The sequence below is a fragment of the Uloborus diversus genome, chromosome 8 (assembly GCF_026930045.1).
Source record: "Uloborus diversus isolate 005 chromosome 8, Udiv.v.3.1, whole genome shotgun sequence".
NCBI lineage: Eukaryota > Metazoa > Arthropoda > Arachnida > Araneae > Uloboridae > Uloborus > Uloborus diversus.
The window spans coordinates 6,670,336-6,691,750 of NC_072738.1; the positions used below are offsets into that span (position 1 = coordinate 6,670,336).

The 21,415-nt window shown below is 34.7% G+C and overlaps 1 protein-coding gene across 1 annotated transcript; it reads left to right on the forward strand.

Annotated features, from left to right (window-relative positions):
* Positions 1 to 20,036: 20,036 nt before the first annotated feature.
* On the forward strand, positions 20,037 to 21,155 carry LOC129227900 (putative nuclease HARBI1). The gene is made up of 2 exons (XM_054862520.1): positions 20,037 to 20,211; positions 20,794 to 21,155. The coding sequence occupies exons 1-2, from the start codon at positions 20,037 to 20,039 to the stop codon at positions 21,153 to 21,155; spliced, it is 537 nt and encodes a 178-aa protein (XP_054718495.1).
* Positions 21,156 to 21,415: the final 260 nt, after the last annotated feature.

Sequence of the window (21,415 nt, forward strand, 5' to 3'; positions counted from 1 at the left end):
GCCTTTTTTTTTTTCTCACTCTCGGCGGGTTTTCGTTGCTACGTGTTTCGTGTGAATAAGAGTTCTCCTGTGCAGCAATCTTGTTTCCCGAGGGACTCCCATCTGGTATGTCACGTCAGTGACAGGAACAGGGGACCCTCGGGGGTAATGGTAATGGTAATGTGCAGCAATCTTTAAACATCCACTTTTTGTTCAAGATACTTTATCAGGTAAAGTGGGCTCTGCCCCCGCACCTGAGCAAACATCAAAAGCAGAATCAGAACGGTATATTCTTTTTTAACCCCCGACACACAAGGAAGGGGGGGGGGAGTATAAGTTTGACATGCCTGTGTATCTGTCTGTGGCACCCTAGTGCCTGAACGGATGGTCCGATTTTGAAAGTAAAAGAATTGTTCTAAAGGAGAGTTGATTGAGAGTGTTCTTAGCAAGGTTGCGCCTTCGGATGACATTTACTAACGATGATATTAGTTAAAAACCTCTGAAATGTTTTTCACAATTTTTTCAGCGAAAACATTTTGAAAATTTTTCAAATTTAATACCAAATTAAAGATTAATTTTTTTCTGCGTCTGATAGACTGTGTTTGGAACTTCCGTATTATACAGGGTGTAACAGTACAACATATTATATAGAATTCGAAACATAACTTTCTTTAAAGCAGGTTTTAATTACAGCTAAGCATTTATTCACACAATTGGTAATCGAATTCATTGTTAGACGAGAATTTCCGTTGCCACTTTTCTATAAAATACTTGTAATTGATTTTAATAGTATAAGGCTTTCAAAAGGATTTTCAATTTTCCCTCTTGATTCTACATTTATGACTCAGTCGGGTTTTTTTTTTTAGCAATCACGATTGCTTATTGTTCTTATTTGACTGTTTTGAATTCCTATCATTTTTACTTTCCCACCAGCACCCTCTGCCAGCACACCGCCGCGTCGATCGGCCTCACGATGCTTCTCCTCTTGCGAAAACCTCTCCAGGTTGCGTCCATATCTTACGTACACACGCATACACACACAAGCCTACACACACAGACACACACTCACGCCTGCGCACAGACACACACTCACGCCTGCGCACAGACACAAACCCACACTCCTACACACACACACATACACACACTCCTACACACACACACATACACACACTCATGCCTCCACACAGACACAAACACATATGCCTACACACACACGCGCGCGCGCGTACACACAAAGCACTGCATACACAACACGCACACACATGCATACATACACACACACACGCACCCACACACATGCGCCTACACAAACACACACTCGCATCATACACACACACTCAAACATGCTCGTGATTGCGAAAAACATAATTTGAATTCAAGATGCCAAAAATTCAAATTAATATAAATTTTTTTAATTTTTAATTTTAGCTACTTGTTTCTTCTCTAAGTACAAAGCTTATGGAACAAAAGGGCAAAATTATAATCAAAATATGATTTTTTTTTTTTTTTTTTTGAGTATACATTCATTCTTATTTATTTTTTATTGGAAGGAGTAATAGGAAATTTCATTAAGAATTAAAAAAAAAAAAAAAAAAAACTCTGACAGACCATTAGCATTTCATGTATTTCTGCCTTAACCCTGGCTATTGGGCGGTACTTATTGAAGAGACCATTAGCATTTCAAACACATCGTGACCAATAAGTTCTCTTACACATTCATATTTTCACTACAAAAGCTCAAAATTCAGCATACAAGAGCTTTTTGTATCAAGATAAATTTTGATTCAAGCTTGGCGCTGTCTTCATGAAAATACACATAAAGGCTCTTGAATTGGTCAGTACACTCCCTTGCTGTTTGGAAGCGTACGCACTGGACTTCATGCCCTTTGGATACATTGCCACTGTGTGATCTATTTTAAAATGTAAGATTAAGTGTTACTTTTTAACTGGTAGCCATACACTTTTTTTAAAATCATTTAGTTTTTTTTCCTTACAGAATGAAAACAGTTTTTTCTATGAATCTTTTGTTATCTACTTTATATTCCACACTAGCACCGAGAATGTAGTTAAGGTCAAGATTTACTTTAGTGAAATCATTTAGTTTTTTTTCCTTACAGAATGAAAACAGTTTTTTCTATGAATCTTTTGTTATCTACTTTATATTCCACACTAGCACCGAGAATGTAGTTAAGGTCAAGATTTACTTTAGTGTCGCTGATTGCGAACTTCTACTATGCAGTCACAATTTAATTAGGTTTAGGATGGAGTATTCTCATTGAATTTCAATTTTAGTCATGCTGCGCGACCGAACGAGTCAGTAAATTAATAATAACGACGACTCATTTCAGTCAATCAGTTTCAATTTACCACATGATGTATACATGATGTGTATATTACATATATACATATTTACATGCTGTTACATGTAAATATGTAAATAGAGTGGCCCTGAAACGACTCCTTTTTTTTTCTTTTTTATTATCCTCCCCCCCCCCCTGGACCTCACTCGTGTCAACTCCATCACGTCTCATCCTTCATACTGAGTAAAAGAGCTTCGCTCTGGCTCATTTTATCTATGATCTGTATCTGTATCTGTATATCAGCATAAATAATCAAACTGTCAATAACTATAACCTGTGTATAATAATATTTTTAGGTCCCTACAGTATCGTTTCAGATAGGTTTTACTGTATGAACGAACTAGTTCATTCAAATGAACTGAAACTTCCATCCCACTCCCATTTACCTCTACTTTTAAAAGTCTCCTTTCCTTTCGGAAGGGTTCATCATGACAAGTGACAACTGGAATGGTTCCCTATGCGGTAGATTGAACTTTCTGACTCTTAATTGTTTCCAGTGGCAATAAATACTGGTGGCAATTGCCGTTAATGTTAAAAATCATCATTTTGAATTTTTAGTTTTATGTGTGTGTTATACTACAAACTGACACGGCTGTTTTTAAAAACAATCTTTAGAAAGGGAGAGAAAATATGCTCATTTTTGTTCTCAATATTAAAATGTGAGTAATTTCTCCTAAAGTGCTTGAAAACTGCCTCTATAATGGTTGGACGACACTGAGGACTTTCGCAAATAATGAATGAAAATGAAAAGACAGCTGAAATGTACCGTTCGGGGCTCGCGGGTTTACTTTACGCTTTGGAAATAAGAGAATATCATCTCACCAATACGTATTTAGTTACCATTTCTTTCAACCGGACGCACTGCAACAGAGGACACCAGCAGACAGACGAGAAATTGATTTCGAGCGTAATTTTCAGACTGCGACACGTTGTTCTCCGTACTGGCAGGGCCTGCTTTAAGGCACGGCGATCTTGAGGTCAGGCCAGGACCGTTATTTAGGGTGATCTGGAGAGGGGGAGGGAATCAAATACTCCTAGGTTTTAGAAAATAAATGCATATGCATGGGAAATGGGAGTGGCTTTTCTCCTTTTACGCACAATTTACATTGAGTACATACCCTTTGTCCCCCCTCCCAAGGAAAAATTCGAAATCAGGGGTCTGGCTCAGGCCCGGCGTCGTGAGATCCCGATTACATATCGCTCAAGTTTAACTGCAATATCAGATCCCACCTTTTTTCCGAGCAACATAGGTGTGATGGAAACTCAGCTTGAAACAAATGCAGAAAAATTGATCTTCCTTCTATTGAGCATGAGATTACTGAGACATAAACTTTTTTTTATTTTACTAGCAAAAAGTGAATGTTACAAGCTTTGGGTTTTCTTCCTCTGTTTGTTTGGTGAATAATTTCGCGTCATAGTGAACGAAATTGGGATAATATTCCCAAAACATGTTTTAATTGAATCACTTTCTTGTATTTTATAAAGAAGTTATAAAACAGATGAAAACAAATTACAGTCATACATTCAAAAACATATTTTTTTATGTGAGTACCCGCGAAGAGTGCTAAGTAACCCCAGTCACTTAAAAAAACCTTATATTTTCGAGTAGATATTCCACTGGCAAGAGCCCGAACTTCAGTAGCTTCATTTTCAAGCATTTTCTCTGTCGTTGCCACCTGCCAACAGCTGCTGTTTTTCATTTGTTGAGAAACTAAATTCATTTCTTGAAATAAATCTAGAAACCTCTCTCTTACTAGGTTTTTTTGGAACGCCATCTGCAACTGGAGGCCTAATCTAACAGCAGAGTTGGGCAAATTTTAATTGCATTACAATTAAAGATTAACAATTGATTAATTGGTAAACGTAACCACAACAACCTAACAATCGATCAATTGTAATTGTGGAAAATTACAATTAGTGGTCAACATAAACAGATGGGTCAACTTAAAGAGGTTGAGTTATATGATATAGATCTGTTTCTGTGCCTGAAAATAGCGGTTCAACTTAGACAGAAGGTCAACCTACAAGGGTGGCCAATTTTACAGGTTTTATTGTGTGTTTTCATTCTCTCATTTATTGTAAGGAGCGTTGTTTTATACTCCCAGCATAAAACAACGATGTTAGGTGCATGATTTTCACTACTACAATTCCATTCTTCCTTTGACGCAACACAGGAAGTGACACCTAAAATACTAAACCAAGCCTTTTTAAGAGACCTCTTGTTTTCTTTTTTTCTGGAAACTAAGCTGGAAGTTTGGGTCACTGGATGTTTGGATGTCTGGAAGTCGAGATGCCTTGATGTCTGTTACGCGCAAGCGCCTTAATCGTTAGCCGATTTTCATGAAATTAGGCACAAAACTATTTCGTTAGCATAGGAGTGAGCACCCCAAAACAATTTTTCGAAAACTCGATTTTTTCTTTTTTCTTTTTTTTTTTTTTGTTTTCTAATTTTAAGCCCATTTTTCATATAAATTTGATAAAACGTGGTAGAAATATTTCATTCACATTTTTAAAATTTTGTTAATTCCAAAACTTTGGAATTTTCTGCTTTCTTGCCCCGGCCGAAACACGATCGGCCGCGCATTTGTGTTTAAAACTGCCCCGGCTTATTCAGGCTCGTCGCAAGAAAATGGTTCCTAACTGCCTTCGACGAACCTATGTCGTCACGGCGTTTCTAGCCGTTTTTGCTTCAGCCGAATATGTGTCGGCGATCCTTCCAGGGGCAGAACCCTGTTATTGCGCTTCTCTGTTGGGTTCTGGTGCTTTTAGGGGAGCGGTAATCAAGCTCTCTTGCTTCGGGGTGAACACCCCGAAGCATTTTTTCGAAAATTCTATTTTTATTTTATTTATTTTTTTTATATTCCAATTTTAATCCCATTTTTCATATAAATTTGATAAAACGTGGGAGAGATATTTAATTCACATTTTTAAAATTTTTGTAATTTCAAAGCTTGGAATTTCTGCTTAAGAAGAAAGTCTGTTCGAAGTTTCCTACGAGTATTAGGAGAGCTGTAGAAATCGTTTAGAGAAAACTAACATCCAAGACTTATCTTCAGCAAGCGAAACGATTCGAAATGATTAAGCTCGAGAATAAAGTCAAAAACTAAAGATACGCAGAAATTATTTTCGATGCGGAGATTAAATTTGCATGTTACCCATGGTTACGTCTTTTCCTCCCTTTGATTGTTTTATTATTATTATAATTATTTTTTAAACAATTTTAAAAACATGCTTAGTTTTGCGATCAATCTTTTTTTTTTTTTGAAAGTTATTTAAATTAAAATATTTTAACTGTTAAGGAAAAATTCGTCTGCTTTTATTTTCGTAGTTTTCATGGACTTATGTGCAAGTAAATTATTAAAATAGTACTGTCACAACGTTCTTTCTATTGAGCTTAATTTTGGAAAAAAATGTCTTATTTTGTGTTTTAAGCAAAGTCAGGAAAATTCCCTCCATCTAAGACTCTTGCTGGGTTTCTGTTTAGCTACATGCTAAGTTTTCACATCTACCCAAAATATAAAGAAATTTCAAAAAAAAAAGAAAAAAACCTTTGACTTTAACTTTAAATGTACTGGCGATTCAAATGACCTTTTAATATACAACTACGGTCAAAGCCGTGCGGGTACGCTAGTAGTTTATAAAATCAATATTTTAAAGCAAAGTCTTTGAACGTGCTTTCAGGCTTTCATAAGTGTTGTTCGTAATATATTATCGATAAATTTTATGTCCTAACTTCTTTTCATTTCTTTAACTCTCAATAGATGGCGCTGTTTTACACGAGTCGATACCTAACAGTATTTTTGGTTTATCCTTGAAATGAAATTAATAATAAGTTTGTGTCCGTCTTCCTAATTACTTGCAAGCTTGCTGTTTTTAATCTTGAATATATTACTGATGTAATGATTATTATTCAGTATTTCATTCTCCCTTTGATTCTGAACACGTAGCGTGGCCTTAAATGTACAGGGGTGTCCAGCAAAGGACTCCGTCGTTTGAAAATTAAATATTTCGAAAACAGAGGACGATATTGGAATATAATAAACGGTATGTTTATTGTGAAATCCATAAAAATCATGTACGGAAACTTAAATTAATTTTAAAAAATGCCAACAGGTGGCGCTGCATACTGTAATTGCAATAGAAGTCTCCATAAATAATCCTGCGAAGAGGTCGGACGATAATTTCTAGCGTATATGTAAGCATATCTGAGATCACTAAACTACTGCTGAAACAACTATGGATACGGATCATGATTTTTCTTCGGTGGAGAGCAGGAGCTCTTTTGCCGGATGTGAGGGTATAGGGTCAGTAATGGAGCAGATCATTAAGCACTATTTGTAGAGACTCCTATTGCAATACATTGTGCAGCGCCACCTGTTGGCGGTTTTTAAAACTAATTTCCAAGTTCCTGTATATGATTTTTATGGGTTTCACAGTAAACAAACCGTTTATTTTATTCCAATATCGTCCTTTGTTTCCGAGATATTTAATTTTGAAACCAGGGAGTCCTTTGCTGGACACCTTGTACCAACAGTAGCTGCCAGATAGGTACTAAAATTAATATTGATGAATTTTATAAAATTGCTATTTTTATTTACGAGTAGCAGCTGGCCTCTGTGCTCAAAATAATGATTGTAATGAAGTAATAATGACAAGAAAATCTAAATAACAATTAAAATACAGTATAACCCCGGTTTAAGAATTGTCAAGAGACTAGAAAAAGTTGACGTTAAATCACGGATATCGTTAAATCGATGTGCGCAGACATTCAATGCAGTCAAATCCGTACCAGTGAAGTGCATTATTAAATTAAGGAAATCGTTTAATCGGGGTACTGTTAAATTGAAGTTTCACTGTAAGGAACAAGAATAAATGTATATACATTTTCAAATAACCCCGATGGCATATCAAGTTGAAGATCAGCCACTAAGCTCGAATTTTAGCAGCATTGACCGGAAATGGTCAGAATATTCATTTATGGTTCAAAATAACGCGAAACATACATTTTTCAATTTTGTATTTTAACAGTATTGTAAGGAGTTTTACGGAATTTCATTAAGATTTAAAAAAAAACTCTGTACAGACCATCAGCGTTCTACACCGTGACCAATAAGTTACCTTACACCTTAAAAAACTAAAGCATTCAAAAACTTTTTTGCATCAAGTTAAATTATGATCCGTTGGAGTTACTTTAAATGATTTGCTATAATTTGACTTTTTCCTTCTTGTAAAGCTTAAGCTCTTTTCACGAGCATAACTGATTCATCATAGCTATTGAATTGATCAGTGCACTCCTCTGCTCTTGCAGAACGGGAGCGCAATTACTAGAATTCAACCTTCTTTATACAGAAAAGTGACAGAGAAATGATCCATTTTGACTTGTATTATTAAATGTTATTTTTTGACTGGAAGCAATTTTCTTTTTTTTTTTTTTTTTTTTTTTTTTTTTTTGAGCAATCACGATTGCTTATTGTTCTCATTTGACCGTTTTTGGTGTCCGTGCCTTTTTCAACTTGGATCAGCAGCACCACCGCCCACCGTCCTCTGCTGGCGGCGCGGCGCGGCTGCTCCGGTTTTGAGCTATCCGATCTCCTGGTCGGAGGCGTCCATGTCCTACACACACGCACGTTCACACACATGCACACGCACGACTTCACAAACACCCACTCACACACTCCTACGTGCATACACACAGGTCTACGCACACACACAACTATGCACACGTAACCGCCCAGGAAGAGAGGCAGACTTGGGGGGGGGGGGGGACAGGAGCCGTTTCTAGAAACAATAGCTCCAATGAGTAGGGTCCTGTCTCAGTTAGTGATTGCGAAAAACATAATTTGAATTCAAAATTTCAGAATTCAAATTAATTTTCTTTTTTTTTTCTTTTCTTTTCTTTTCTTTCTTTTTTTTTTTTTAATCATTTGAAGACTAATTTTCTTCTTAAAGGAGGAGAATTTTTTCACCGAGATTTTTAGTATCTACCGAACGAGTTCGTAAATATGACGACTGATTCCAGTCAATCAGTTTCAATTTATTTGGATCTGTGTATATCTTTCCATACGCTAAGTATTCAACTTTTTTTATTTTCAAAATAATAAGAATAATTGTGCTTTTAGGACATACATAATTTTAGGTGTCGGTATTTTTTCGAACATTGATAAAAAAGAATAATTTTGATTCACTTTGTATTCTTATGTATTATAAAAACCAGGATGCCTCTCCAGGTTTTTTTCCTCCACTCTCAATTACTCCACTAGTCAGAAATCAATATTTGTGTTTATAACTAGTAGTACCCGCACGGCTTTGCCCGTAATAGAAAAATTAAAAGGTCTTTTGGTTCGCCTGTATATTTACAAATAATGTATGGTGAATTTTCTCGCCAATTGGCTTGTACCCATGTTACGGTTCCACGTAATGATAATTTCGTATCTCGCCAATTGGCTTGTGCCCATGTTACGGTTCCACGATATGATAATTTCGTATCTCGCGAATATGCTTGTACCCATGTTACGGTTCCACGTTATGATAATTTCATATCTCGCCAATTGGCTTGTGCTCATGTAACGGTTCCACGTCCGGCATCCAGACATCCTACAGACATCCTCCGGACAGAGAGACTTTCAGCTTTTTTATTAGTAAAGATTATTTAATTTCTTCAATTCTAATTTTTCATGACAAAAAAAAAAAAAAAAAAAAAAACCTAGAAGAATGCAGATTTAGTATTTTTTACGGTTTTTCCGTTCTTCGTGAAAGCTGCAAAAACATTTCATACCCTGTGTTGTATTTTTCTCCTTTATGAAAGTGCTTGCTCGAAAGATGACTTAAATACTTGTAATTAAATAAAATTTAGAAATGGCAGTGCAATAACATTTAAATCAGTTTTTTACAGTTTCTAAAAAGTATGAAAAAGTATTAATTCGTAGAGTTTTTCTCCGAGCAATTTAAAAAGAAAAACAATAAGAAAAAAGAATAGCCGAATCGAAAAAAAGAATTTTTTTTGGTATTTCGAAATTTAATGTTGATAAAACTTTGCTCCTATAGCCATTCATGAGTCACAAAAATAAGTGTCAAAATTTAAAAATATTTAGGAGTCCAGCAGGAGGCATAAAATTTGTAATTTTCTTCAACTATTTGATTTTTTATTCTATATTGTATATTTTTTAGAAATGTAAGGTAAATTTTAAGAAGTTAGTAAGCTGAACAGTTAAATCGATAATTAGAGTTGAATCGAATTCTTTGCTCTCTTGTAATATTTAAGTCTTCCAAATAGTACTCTAAACATGGATTTTTTCAATTTTTAGTTAAATTTTTCATTTTAAATATATCATTTTTTCATTTTCATACATAAATGTTGATTTGAAAATGTGTTCGCTAAACATTTTTCAAGTTGATATTATATTTAAATGTATAGTGTACAGGGCGGCTGGATCAGACTTTCAGGCGCATTAAAGTAAGAAAAACAATGTTAAAAAAGGCAAAAATTTGTCAATTAAAGCAGACACGTGTTTCGGCGTTACAGGGAACGCCTTTTTCAATGCAAGAAGTAATGAGCTTGTGGATGAAAAGACATCCGACGAAAAGGGCAAATTAGTGCTTTTTTTTAACGTTGTTTTTCTTACTTTACTGTTCAGCACAAATGTATTTATTTATCTTATTCTAGGCGTATGTCGGCACGGGTTGTCGTTCAAAAAAAAAAAAAAACCGTTCAAATTATATGAAACTTTTTTTACAATTGTTTTGACCTAAAAAAGAAATAAAAGAGGGTGTACAACTTTAAAAATCGATTTTCGGTTTTTTTTTTGGGGGGGGGGGGCACCCTGATAAAGGTGCTCGGATTAAATTCCTCTGCTTGCTATCTTGCATTGCTCAAAAAAGAAAAAAAAAATCGCTGTTTTGGTCAACATAAAATACTGTTACGATGCACAAAATCAATGATGAATGGGAGAGAGCGAGATAAAATAAAACATCTACGGTACGTGCAGTATGCAGTAATAATAAAATGCTGCGCAGTAATAGTACTGACAGTAGATGCAGTAACAGTATTTGTAACTGAAAAAATAAAGATGTTTTTGGTGGTAACATCCCTCTTCCTGGTCTCTTAAGTCCACAATACAAGAATAGCTTTCATTTTCAAAATGTTTGTGTTTTGCTCAGACACTACTCCGCGAATTTTTACGGATCTTACTTTTCTTGACTGGTACATGTGAAAGATTCACTCATACCTAACTGTCGTGCTGTCTTCGATGCAGTTTTCAGTTGTTCATGAACATTGGAAATATTTCGCATTTCTTTATTTATTGGCAACTTTCTCTTTTTCTTTTCATCGTCAGAAACCTTAAATAAAGCAGAAATTAGGTGCCCTTGTATTCCATCAGCGGCGACGGTTGGAACTGAAAAGTGGGGAAAGGAGGGGGGCAAAGAAAAAATTGGCAACTAGAAGCCATTGTATTTTTAGCGGCAGAAAGAAAAAAAAAAAGAAAAAAGGGCAGGAAAGTACGAAATTTTGCTAAGGATGGTTTTGAAAGCATATGAGTGGTGGTTAATATAAATTAAGGGCTTAACTCGCGTTTCTCTTAATATTTTGATGAATTATGAACACAGTAACTTTCCCCGAAGAAGCATTTTGATATGAATTAGGCTTTTTTTTTATAACAATCAATGCCAACTTGTAGTGCATATAACTGCTCTTATACAAGCATCAAAATGTTAAAACCTCAGAGAAAACGGTTCATCTGTGACATGGGCGGATACAGAAAAAACTTTTGGAGGGGTCTGGAAATTAAATAGCGCACCCCCCCCCCCCCCGGCATACAATGTTTCATAACAAAGTTTTCATGACTTTATTTTTAAATGTTTCTTTTAGGATCACTTAGGGCCTTTTCGTCTACTTTTAGGTACATAAATATTATACACTAATATGCTTTGAATGTGGACGTAAAACATCTTTAACATTTCAAGCGAATCAGGGGTGCCCACAGGAGGGGATAATGGCTCAAGTTGCGCAATCAAAAGTTTTTTTTTTGGGGGGGGGGATTGTTTTAATGCTTTTATTTATTTATTTTTAATTTGATTAATTTTTAATGATTAAATTTTTTAAATTTAAATTTATTGATTAATTTTTAATTTAAATTTTTTATTTCATTTCATTTTGTTTATAATTTATTTTATTTATTTATTTATTGTGTGTGTGTATGTATGTTATTGGCGTAGCACAGAACTTTTCTGATAAAATAATCACAATAGCAATTAAAATTAAATAAATTTAAAAAAATAAATTCAATAAAAAAAGAGCAAAAACAAATGAAAAATTTTAAAAAATGGAAAGAGGATTGAGAAAAATGGGGGGGGGGGGGGAATTGTGCAATTGAACTTGGGGGGGGGGCACCCCTGAAACGAATTAAATACTAAACCCAATATAACATCACTGAGATATTATAAAATGAATGGTTTTAATTAGGAACATTGTCATACTGATTATAACACGAGGACAAGGCTATTAAATAAACCCATACCTCATTTGAGATTTTATAAATTAATTTATATTTTAGCTGTAAAATGTCATGTAATTAGGAAAATCATAACATCATAACACATAAGTTTTATTGAAGAATCCAGAAACTCTGACCTGGATATACGTACCCGCAGACTAGGGACGTATCCACAGGGGGGGGGAGGGCGGACCCCTCCCCCGAATCGTTTTGCAACGTAAAACAGAAGAAAGGTTTTTTTAAAGTCTTAACTGGGTAACTATTAAACGAGTGAAAAAAGAGGAATGCAGAATAAGCAATTAGTTCTCATTAGCTGCAAAGCATACATAAATTTCGACACTTATTAGGGTTTCCTGCTCTCTTTCCCAATTCAATTCAGAGCCGTCCAGGACCAAGGCAGGTGCTCGGTCAGTTTGGTAGACTTCCCTCCTCCCCCAAAAACTCTTATAAAACTTACAGTACGCCAATTTCGGGACTCCTCAAGAGTCGAGCCCCTAGTTTCCCATTAGGCAAGTGTCTGATTACCAAGATGCGCCTAATACCCCGTTTGCACTGGCGGAATTAAGCCACTTAGTTTTCAGCTAACCTACTGCGCATTCACTTAGCGCATCTCAAAGCCGCTTCAGTTGAGCGACACTGGGAAGCCGCTCAACAAGACCAGGGAGTAAAAGGAAGGAGACGAATCTCCATGTTAGCAGTTTGGCAACAAAATTCCACTTCCGCCAGAGGCCGCTAGAGTATCATCTCTCGCACTACTTATATCTTTTCGCTCGTAGCGAAGCATTGTAAACAAGTGTGTTTTAAAAACTATTACCTGTATATTTGGAAGTATTAAACTACTTTCGCCATGAAAGCTGTTCAAAGAAGCATAGAATACTTTACTCCACCCTAGGTTTTTGGCATATTTTGCATTCGATGTGTTTAATTTGTATTTCTGCTACGACTTTAGCGAGCATTCATTCTTGTTATGTGTTGTGCAATTTTGTGTTCTATTTTGTATATTGTTTTTGATATGGCTGTTCTGCTCATTTGCCATGAAACTAAAAATGATTTTATCTGGCTTTTGAAAACATTTTCTCCCAATAAAACCCGTAAATTACGATCCGGTTTTCATAATTTTTCTGAGTACTATGCATTCAATTTTAAGAGTAAGCGAGAAGACTTGATTTTAAAGTTATTCATTTAAAAAAATAGAAAGAGAGTAGCAATGAACAACTAAAGTTTTGGAATTTAAATCACTAATTTTGTTTCCTTCTAGTTATATTTCCATGTCCTTTTTCTTCTTATTTATTAAATTTCACATATGCTTAACTTGAATAATAGAAACTCCACTGTAGTAGAAAAACTCAATAACGCACTCATGTAGAGAATTCAATTGAAATTAAGATTGAACTGTTTAACTTATAATTTTCATCAAAATATTTATGTTTTGCTTTTTTTTTTCTTCAAATTTCACTTAAATCCAGAGCAGAGCAACAATTTCAAACTAAACGTAATACATAAAGTTTTATGTAAGCTTATATCACACGAAATTTACGTATGGGAGGAGGAGAAAGAAAGTAACTATGGTAAGTGAAAACGAAACACAATGTGATAAATATAAGCTATAAACTAGATCAACGCTTGTAATAAATAGCACTTTCTTGTAACATTATTTGTAATTGTTCACTAATAACTAACGATAAACAATTTTTTTTTCTCAATATACAGAGTGTTAATATTTTTTCTAATCGTTTTTAAAGATAAATCCAACGAAATAAAAAGAAAAAAAAGGTTATTTCAGCAAAAGTAATTAATTAAACAAAAACGAAACTAAATATTGGTGCACATAATACAGTGAACTATATTAAGTTATATGAGCTAATATCGCACGAAATTTGTGTGTGTGGGGGGTGGTGCAGGATAAAGAAACTCGGTGTAACAGAACCAAATATTGGAATAAAAGAACCAAGTAATTATGGTAAGTGAAAACGAAACTTAGCTTGATAAATATAAGCAATAAACTAGATTAACGCTTGAATTAAATAGCACTTTCTTGTAAGATTCTTTTTTAATTGTTCACAATTAACTAACGAAAAAGCAGTTTTTTTTCAATGTTCAAAGTATTAATTATTTTTTTTCTTATCGTTTTTAAAGATTAATCCACCAGAAAAAAAGGGGGGAAAAACGGCTTTTTCAGCAGAAGTAAACAAAAAAAGAAACTAAATATTATTGCACATATTACTGTGAAATATTTAATTTTAAATGAGCTTATATCATGCAAAATTTATGGGGGAGGGGGGGGAGAGGGTTGATCGAAGTTACTGCATAAATTAATTGGAGTAAAAGAACTAAGGAGAAAGAAGATCGAGGACACACAGAATTAATGTCTAAATTCTAGAACAAATATAAGAAAGAAAGTAATTTTAGGTCCATCGTGCTGACCGCGCGATATTATTGAGTTCCAACAAATTTTTCGTATCAATGGCCCCAAACTAGCTAACTGCCGGCATCCACCCAGTCGAATACTCGGGGTCGGTTAAATCAGGCGAGCGAACTGCGAGAGATGGACCACTAGCGCCACCATTGGCGATGGAATAATCCGGTCACTTTTTCGCCCCGCTGCCAAAGGAGATGAGGCTCCTTCTTTTAGCCTCCCTGGGTTTGCAGTTAAACTTTAAGTGCGTTCTCTAGTGCAAACGACTTTTAAAGTAAGTGCGCTTAGCACTAACACCCCGTTTGCACTGCGAGCTAAGCGCGCTCAACCCATCAATGCACTTACGAGTTAAGCGCACTTACTTTAAAGCGCTTATCACACGATCCAACATGAGACAAGTCCAAGCAACGCTGAAGTTCGAGCTATCCTCTATACCAGCCAACACTGGCAGAGCTCAGACTTGTTTCTAAACCATGACGTCATCGTTACTATTGTGGGTTGCCGTAAAAGTTCGTATCGTCTGCTCTCAAAACAAATACTTGGTTTGCTAAAATAAGTTTTTATCTCTTCATGCGGGCTTTTTTTTTTACTTGTTTCATCGCCGATAGTTTTTAGTAAATAATGTTTGAAAAAAAGGACTTTATTTTGATACATTTTTTTTTGTTCCGTATGCTATTTTTTTACTTTCCTTTTTTCAATAAAAATCTTGTCATTGTTCACTTTCAAGTAAAAAAAGTTGCCAAATTTTAACTGCATAAAAATTGTCTTTTTTGTCTTCATTTGTTTGGTTATTAATTTTTCCCTATGCAGAATCAAAATAATGCCTTATGAAAAATGGCTTTTATAATTTAGTTCCATGATTTTTTTTTCACCTCGTTTGTGCGCAGAAATGCAGAAGAAATTTATTGAATTTAAAATTTTCCTAAAAAAGTGCTATTAATGTAGGTTTAATTAACTAAAGACTAACAGCTGAAGTAAATTAATTTTATATCAATTTTATAATAACAAAAAGGCTTTTTTTCCCACAGAATACATTTAGAAATCTGCTGCCCCCCTCGCCCCCCCCCCCCCCCACATAACTTTTGAGTGAATAGTCAGATTTGAACAAACTTTCTGTTTGAAAAATTTCAGCGAGCACACCTCATTTCCAGATTTTACCTTTTGATTTGAAATATATTTTGTTCCATTTTTTACACATCAAAGGAATGTAACATTAGCCTCTAAGGCAAAATTTAAGGCAAAGATAAATCCCTAACTTAAAGGTGAATTTGCTTCAAACAAACAGTTGGAAAAAGTTCTTGGTGATGAACATGTATATAGAAAAGGTATTTGTCAATTTAACTATTTTAAAAGTATTTTTTGAACAACTGAAAATTTTTTAACATTCAGAATGACAGAAAACATTATTTTTTATCACCAAAAAAAAATTAGGGGGGGGGGGGTGCAGATTTTGAATACATTCTCAATTTTTGGTATCAAGGAATAGATAAAAAAGCTATCACTAAAATTGAAATGCCATATCTCGTAGACCTGAATATTGACACAAGAGATAAACATGACTGAACCAAAATGAAAGGAATATGAAATGCAAATGGTTTTACTAATGCTGCGGAATTGAAGGGAAATGCCTAGCTACCAATTCTGACTCCTGTACCATACAATTAGTCGTAATCCGACTCCCCAGCTGTGGCAGAAATTCATTACTTCCATCTTTTTTTTTTTTTTTTTTTGTTTTACTTCATAAGTTAATTTATTATATTTTCCCTATTCAGATTAAAAATGTACATTATGAAAAATTGTTTGAATAATTTAGTTCTATGATTTTCTTTCCCTATGCATGTACAAAGAAATGCTAGAGAAAATTTTAGTGCCTCCAACTCCGACTCCTGCGCCCCCAAAATTAGTCGTACTCCCACTCTGCAGCTTCGGCAGGAATTCCTTATTTTCATCCCTTTTGTCTTACTTTATTGAGTACCGGTACTGGCACAGCTTTGCCAGTAGTAGAAAAATAAAAGGTGGTTTGGTTTGCCTGTATATTTACAAATAATGGATGATGAATTTCTTGCCAATTTGCTGTGTTCATTTGCTCTTAAATGTTACGGTTCCATGTTATGATAAATTGGAAATTTATTTGTCCAGGTTATGATAATTTCCTTGGTAAAATATTCTTATCATTGGAATAGTAAAAGAACAAAATGGAATTTTCGAAAAATTTCTTCGAGGTGCTCACCCCTATGCTACAAACTAATTCTGCGCCAAATTTCATAAAAATCAGCCGAGCGGTCTAGACGCTATGCGCGTAACAGACGTACAGAGATCCAGAGACAGACACAGACTTTCATCTTTATTATTAGTAAAAAATTATTTTTTCCCTATTCAGGTCAAAAATTTTACAAAATGAAAAAGTTTAAATTACTAATTCAATGATTTTCTTTCTCCATGCTTGTACACATAATTTTTTGAAAACATTTTTGGTCCTCTGACTCCTGTATCCCAAAACTAATTGTACTCCGACACCAGTACGTAGTGTTTTCAACCCTAATACAACCCTAATATTAATATCTGTACCTCAGGTCAGAACAACGTAAGTCATATAATTGTAACTTTAGAGGCGAGAGGAAAAACTTTTGTCTGCTGCATGCAAAAGATTGAACATGCGCTCAACACAGACACAAATGCCTACATACACACACACGAACTCCTACACACACAGCACTGCATACACAACACGCACACACATGCATACATACACATATACACGCACCCACATACATGCGCCTACACAAACACACACGCGCATTCATACACACACACGCTCGTGATTGCGAAAAACATAATTTGAATTCAAGATACCAAAAATTCAAATTAATATAATTTTTTTTTAGAATTGCATTCACATGGCTCGATGCGGAATGAATAGGATTCTACGTACAATATAATAATGAACGAATTGAAAATCACAATTTTTTGACTTACATCAGTCTGGCTCTGAGGTACAGGTATTATGGAAGAGGTATGGAAAGTGTTCACATATGCAGGAAGATGTTATATTCACAAGTAACCCCATCTTATCTACCTTACAGCAGACTTTCAAAAGAAGTTGATTCAATTTAAAAAGTTATGTCATAAATTCACTTGCATGTTCATATAATGGTTTGCAACAGCTAAGTTTAGCTCCATAATTAGTTTAAAATATGTTTTTACAAGGAAAGGACATATTGGTAAAATTATACACAACACCCGCTAAAACAAAGATTATGTCACCAAGAGGTAGACTGGTACTGTCATATTTTGAGAATTTTAAATATTTTTTGCTTGAGGTTATCTTAGTAAAACATGCCATGTACACATGTGACCCATGTTCAAATGTGCCCCTTTTTCTCCTACATAGTCTTAAAAAATGCAAATTAACATCTCAAATACATCATTAAGAGTTGTGCTAAAAATGTTTATTTTTTAAAAAAGAAATTAATAAACTCATAATTAAAAAATCAACTTTAAGAAATCTTACTGTGTTCAAAAAATTCAGGTAGAGTTTTAAAAAATGCAAATTATTATCTTAACTACAAAAGGCAAAACTTGATGAAGGAAACATGAAAAGTTATTACATCATCCCATTTAATTGAAAAATTTCCATCAAATCCCACTTCATACCGGATAATCCCCACATATATACCGGATAACCCCCATATCAATATCAGATTAACTACTGGATATCCTGCAAAAATCTGTCAGATATCCCGTACGGTGTGGGCTGGCTGGATCAGATACCGTATTGTTTTAAAAAAATAGCCGGAAACCGAATAGTTCCCAAATAATTGGTGCAACATTGTTAACATATTCGCAAAGTAATGACATGAACAGCAAGTACACCAAATTGAATAACAATGTTTATTTTAAATATAAAAACTATAGCAAATGTTCCAATCATGCTTTACTCAGGTAAAGAACTATTCGTTAAAAAAATAAGCATAAACTATAATAAAAGAACAGAATAAAAAAAATACTATGAAATCGTAATAAAAAATTGGTAGAGGGAATACATTTCTAGGTTTTTCAAAGTAATGATGCTTGGGTTCAAATCTTCATTTCTTCTTGGTTAAATGCAATGAATTCTCTTCAAATGGGAAAAACTTGGTTTTTTTTTCTTGAATTAAAACATAGCCATCACCAACTGAACTATTACAATTGTAAATGCCTCAGTGACTTGTGGTTTTTCTTCAATTACTTTGGCACCGGAACTCAAAGGATGAAAAGATTAACCAGCAAGTTAACCAATATGACAGATAATTTAATTTATTCAACCTGTCAATATCGACAAACCAGCTAGCGTTTAATGGTAAGATTTCACTAAAAGGTCTTTCTCATATCCTTCTTCATTCATTTGCACAGATGAATGGCTGAAAGGGATCCTTGTAACTGAGAAGCAAAAATTATGTACAGCTCTCTTACAAAATGATTCAGAAACTCACTTTTAAATCATGATAAAGCAATAACATAGATTAATTTTAATTTTTTTTTAACACTAAAAGCAAGACAAAATGATAATTATTTGCAAGCAGGATTAATACTGATTTATTAGCACTGCAAAATGAAAAGTTGTTTTTGAATCTTATGAAATTAAGAATTTCTCACTATTCTAGAACACCTCAAAAACTATTTTACAAACATTTAATATAAAAATTATGTATCAAGCATCAGCCTACTTTTTATATGATACTGTTTTATGTAAACAGTTTTACATTTCGCACACACGCACTATGAGAAATAATACGGCAAATAATCAAATTAAGATTGTTATTTTTTCCAGTAATTTGACAAGGATTCAGTAAAATGTAAACAATCATTTGGCGTCGATATGTACCGGTACTGTCGCCAATGTACCTTTAACCAAAACTACGAATTAATATAAGAATTAGCCAAATTTACAGGCGAAATTTCAGCACGAACAACAATAAAACTAAAGGTATCACAGCATTTAAGATTTTTCTTTCACGCACTATATCAAGCAAATAAATAAACATCGAAAAGGATATCTTTACCGTATGTAAGGAGTATGCATGCTTTCGGCAATCGCTGATTAATCAATTCCTTGAAAATACTCCCTCATTAACCATATCCTATAAATTTTCATGCAGTACAAGGGACTTTTAACATCTCATAGACATTTTTTCTCGCTAATAAAGTCCATTATTTAATAAATTTCTTAGTCTTCTACTTCGGATTCAAGCAGTCAGCCATGTTGGATTTGCCCGTGCACTCAGATGCTTTCCTATTGGTCGAAAGACCAACTCTACCCAACTTTATTGCTCGGAAGCTATAATCTTGGACTAAACTCGCGTACGGGGGAACAATAGAAATGATGACGTCGATCTTGGCCGAAGCACCTGAGGTATATTGGACTAGTCCGGTATTGGATGGAATAGGGTGAAAAGTTGCATCGTGTGATAAGCGCTTAAAAGTCGTTTGCACTAGAGAACGCTCTTAAAGTTTAACTGCAAACCGCGACTTCAAATGGAATGGTAAATTAACTGTAACTGTGTTTATGCTGTGGAAGAGAAGGAACTTAGATTCTATTCCTCTCCATCTGAGCACTGCGCCGTGGCGTCGAAGGAAAAAAAATATTGTTTTCTGAATCAGCCGTGACTGTGACTGTAATTATCGGCACTTCTATTTACTATTCGCAGCTTCGTTATGAACAACGAAGTTGCAATAGCTCATATATCTTATCAAGCTAATCTTACATACTTGTTTAAGAAACGTGCAAATTTCAAACGACAAATATTATTAATGATTGAAAAACAGGACAAAATTCTTCAAGAGTTACTGATGTTGAGTTTGGTACTGGCGGACAGTACAAGATGTCCAGATTCATGGTCTCTGGCAAAAGAATCACAGTGGTACGAAAGAATTGCCACTGTTTTCACGGACGAGCAGTGGAAAAGCAATTTCCGAATAACCAAAAGTATGTACTTTGAACTCTGTGATCGATCATCGGAACTTGAGAGGAAAGCGAGCAATTTCAGGAATTCCATTCCTCTTGGCAAGAGAGTTGCAATTGCTCTCTACAAACTAGGCTCGTCAGCAGAATATAGGACGATTGCCAGCCTATTTGGAGTTCACAAATCCACAGTATGTGAATGTGTCTTGGAATTCTGCTCATTACTTGTGGACAATCTTCTTAAAGAAGTGATAACATTTCCATCTAGCACAGCAGAAGTTTCTCGTTTAATAGGAGAATTTGAAGATATTTGGGGCTTTCCTCAATGTTGTGGAGCCATTGATGGTTCCCACATTCAAATAAAACCCCCCCAAAAAAACGCAACTTGTTATCACAATTATAGAAGTTTTTACAGTGTAATACTTCTAGCAGTGGTGGATGCAAAATACAAGTTCTTATACATAAACGTGGGGGCTACGGGAAGAAATAATGATTCTTTTGTATTTAAAAATTCAAATTTATATCGTTTTTTCCGCCAAAGCACCATTCTCCCACCTCTAAACAGAATACTAAACAATGTTAGTGTCCCTGCATGTTTGGTTGCAGATTCCGCATTTCCGTTGCTGCCTTTTCTGCAGAAGCCGTACATACAGAGGCACCAAATGCCAGAGTATCAAAAACACTTCAACTCTACACTCTCTAGAGCTAGAGTTGTTGTAGAAAATGCTTTTGGAAGGCTGAAAGCTCGTTTTCGTTGTCTTCAACAAATGGATTTTTCCATCAAAAACACAACGAAGATTATACAAGCCTGCTGCATTCTAAACAACCTCTGTGAACTAAACAGTGATGATGTTGACCCAACATGGAGTGTTCCCCAAGCTCTTCCAAATCAAGATACCGAGGAAGGAGACACTGATGAACAATCAGTGCGCATTAGAGAAGCTATTGCTAATTTTCTTGCCTCTTAAAATGTATATATGTAGATAGACCTTTTTGTACAAAATTTTGATGTTGTTTTTCACATATATGTTAAATTAGTTTACAAAGTGATTTTAATTGTATTTTGATAATAGTTTATTTTTTAAATTTCTCAAGTAACCTTCAGTTTTGTCATTGACCATTGATCTTCACATTTCAAACTGTCAGTTTTTGCTGTATTCAACATCATAAATTTTTCAAGAACTTTGTCCTGCTTCTCAACCATTGCTAACATTTGTAATTTAAAGTT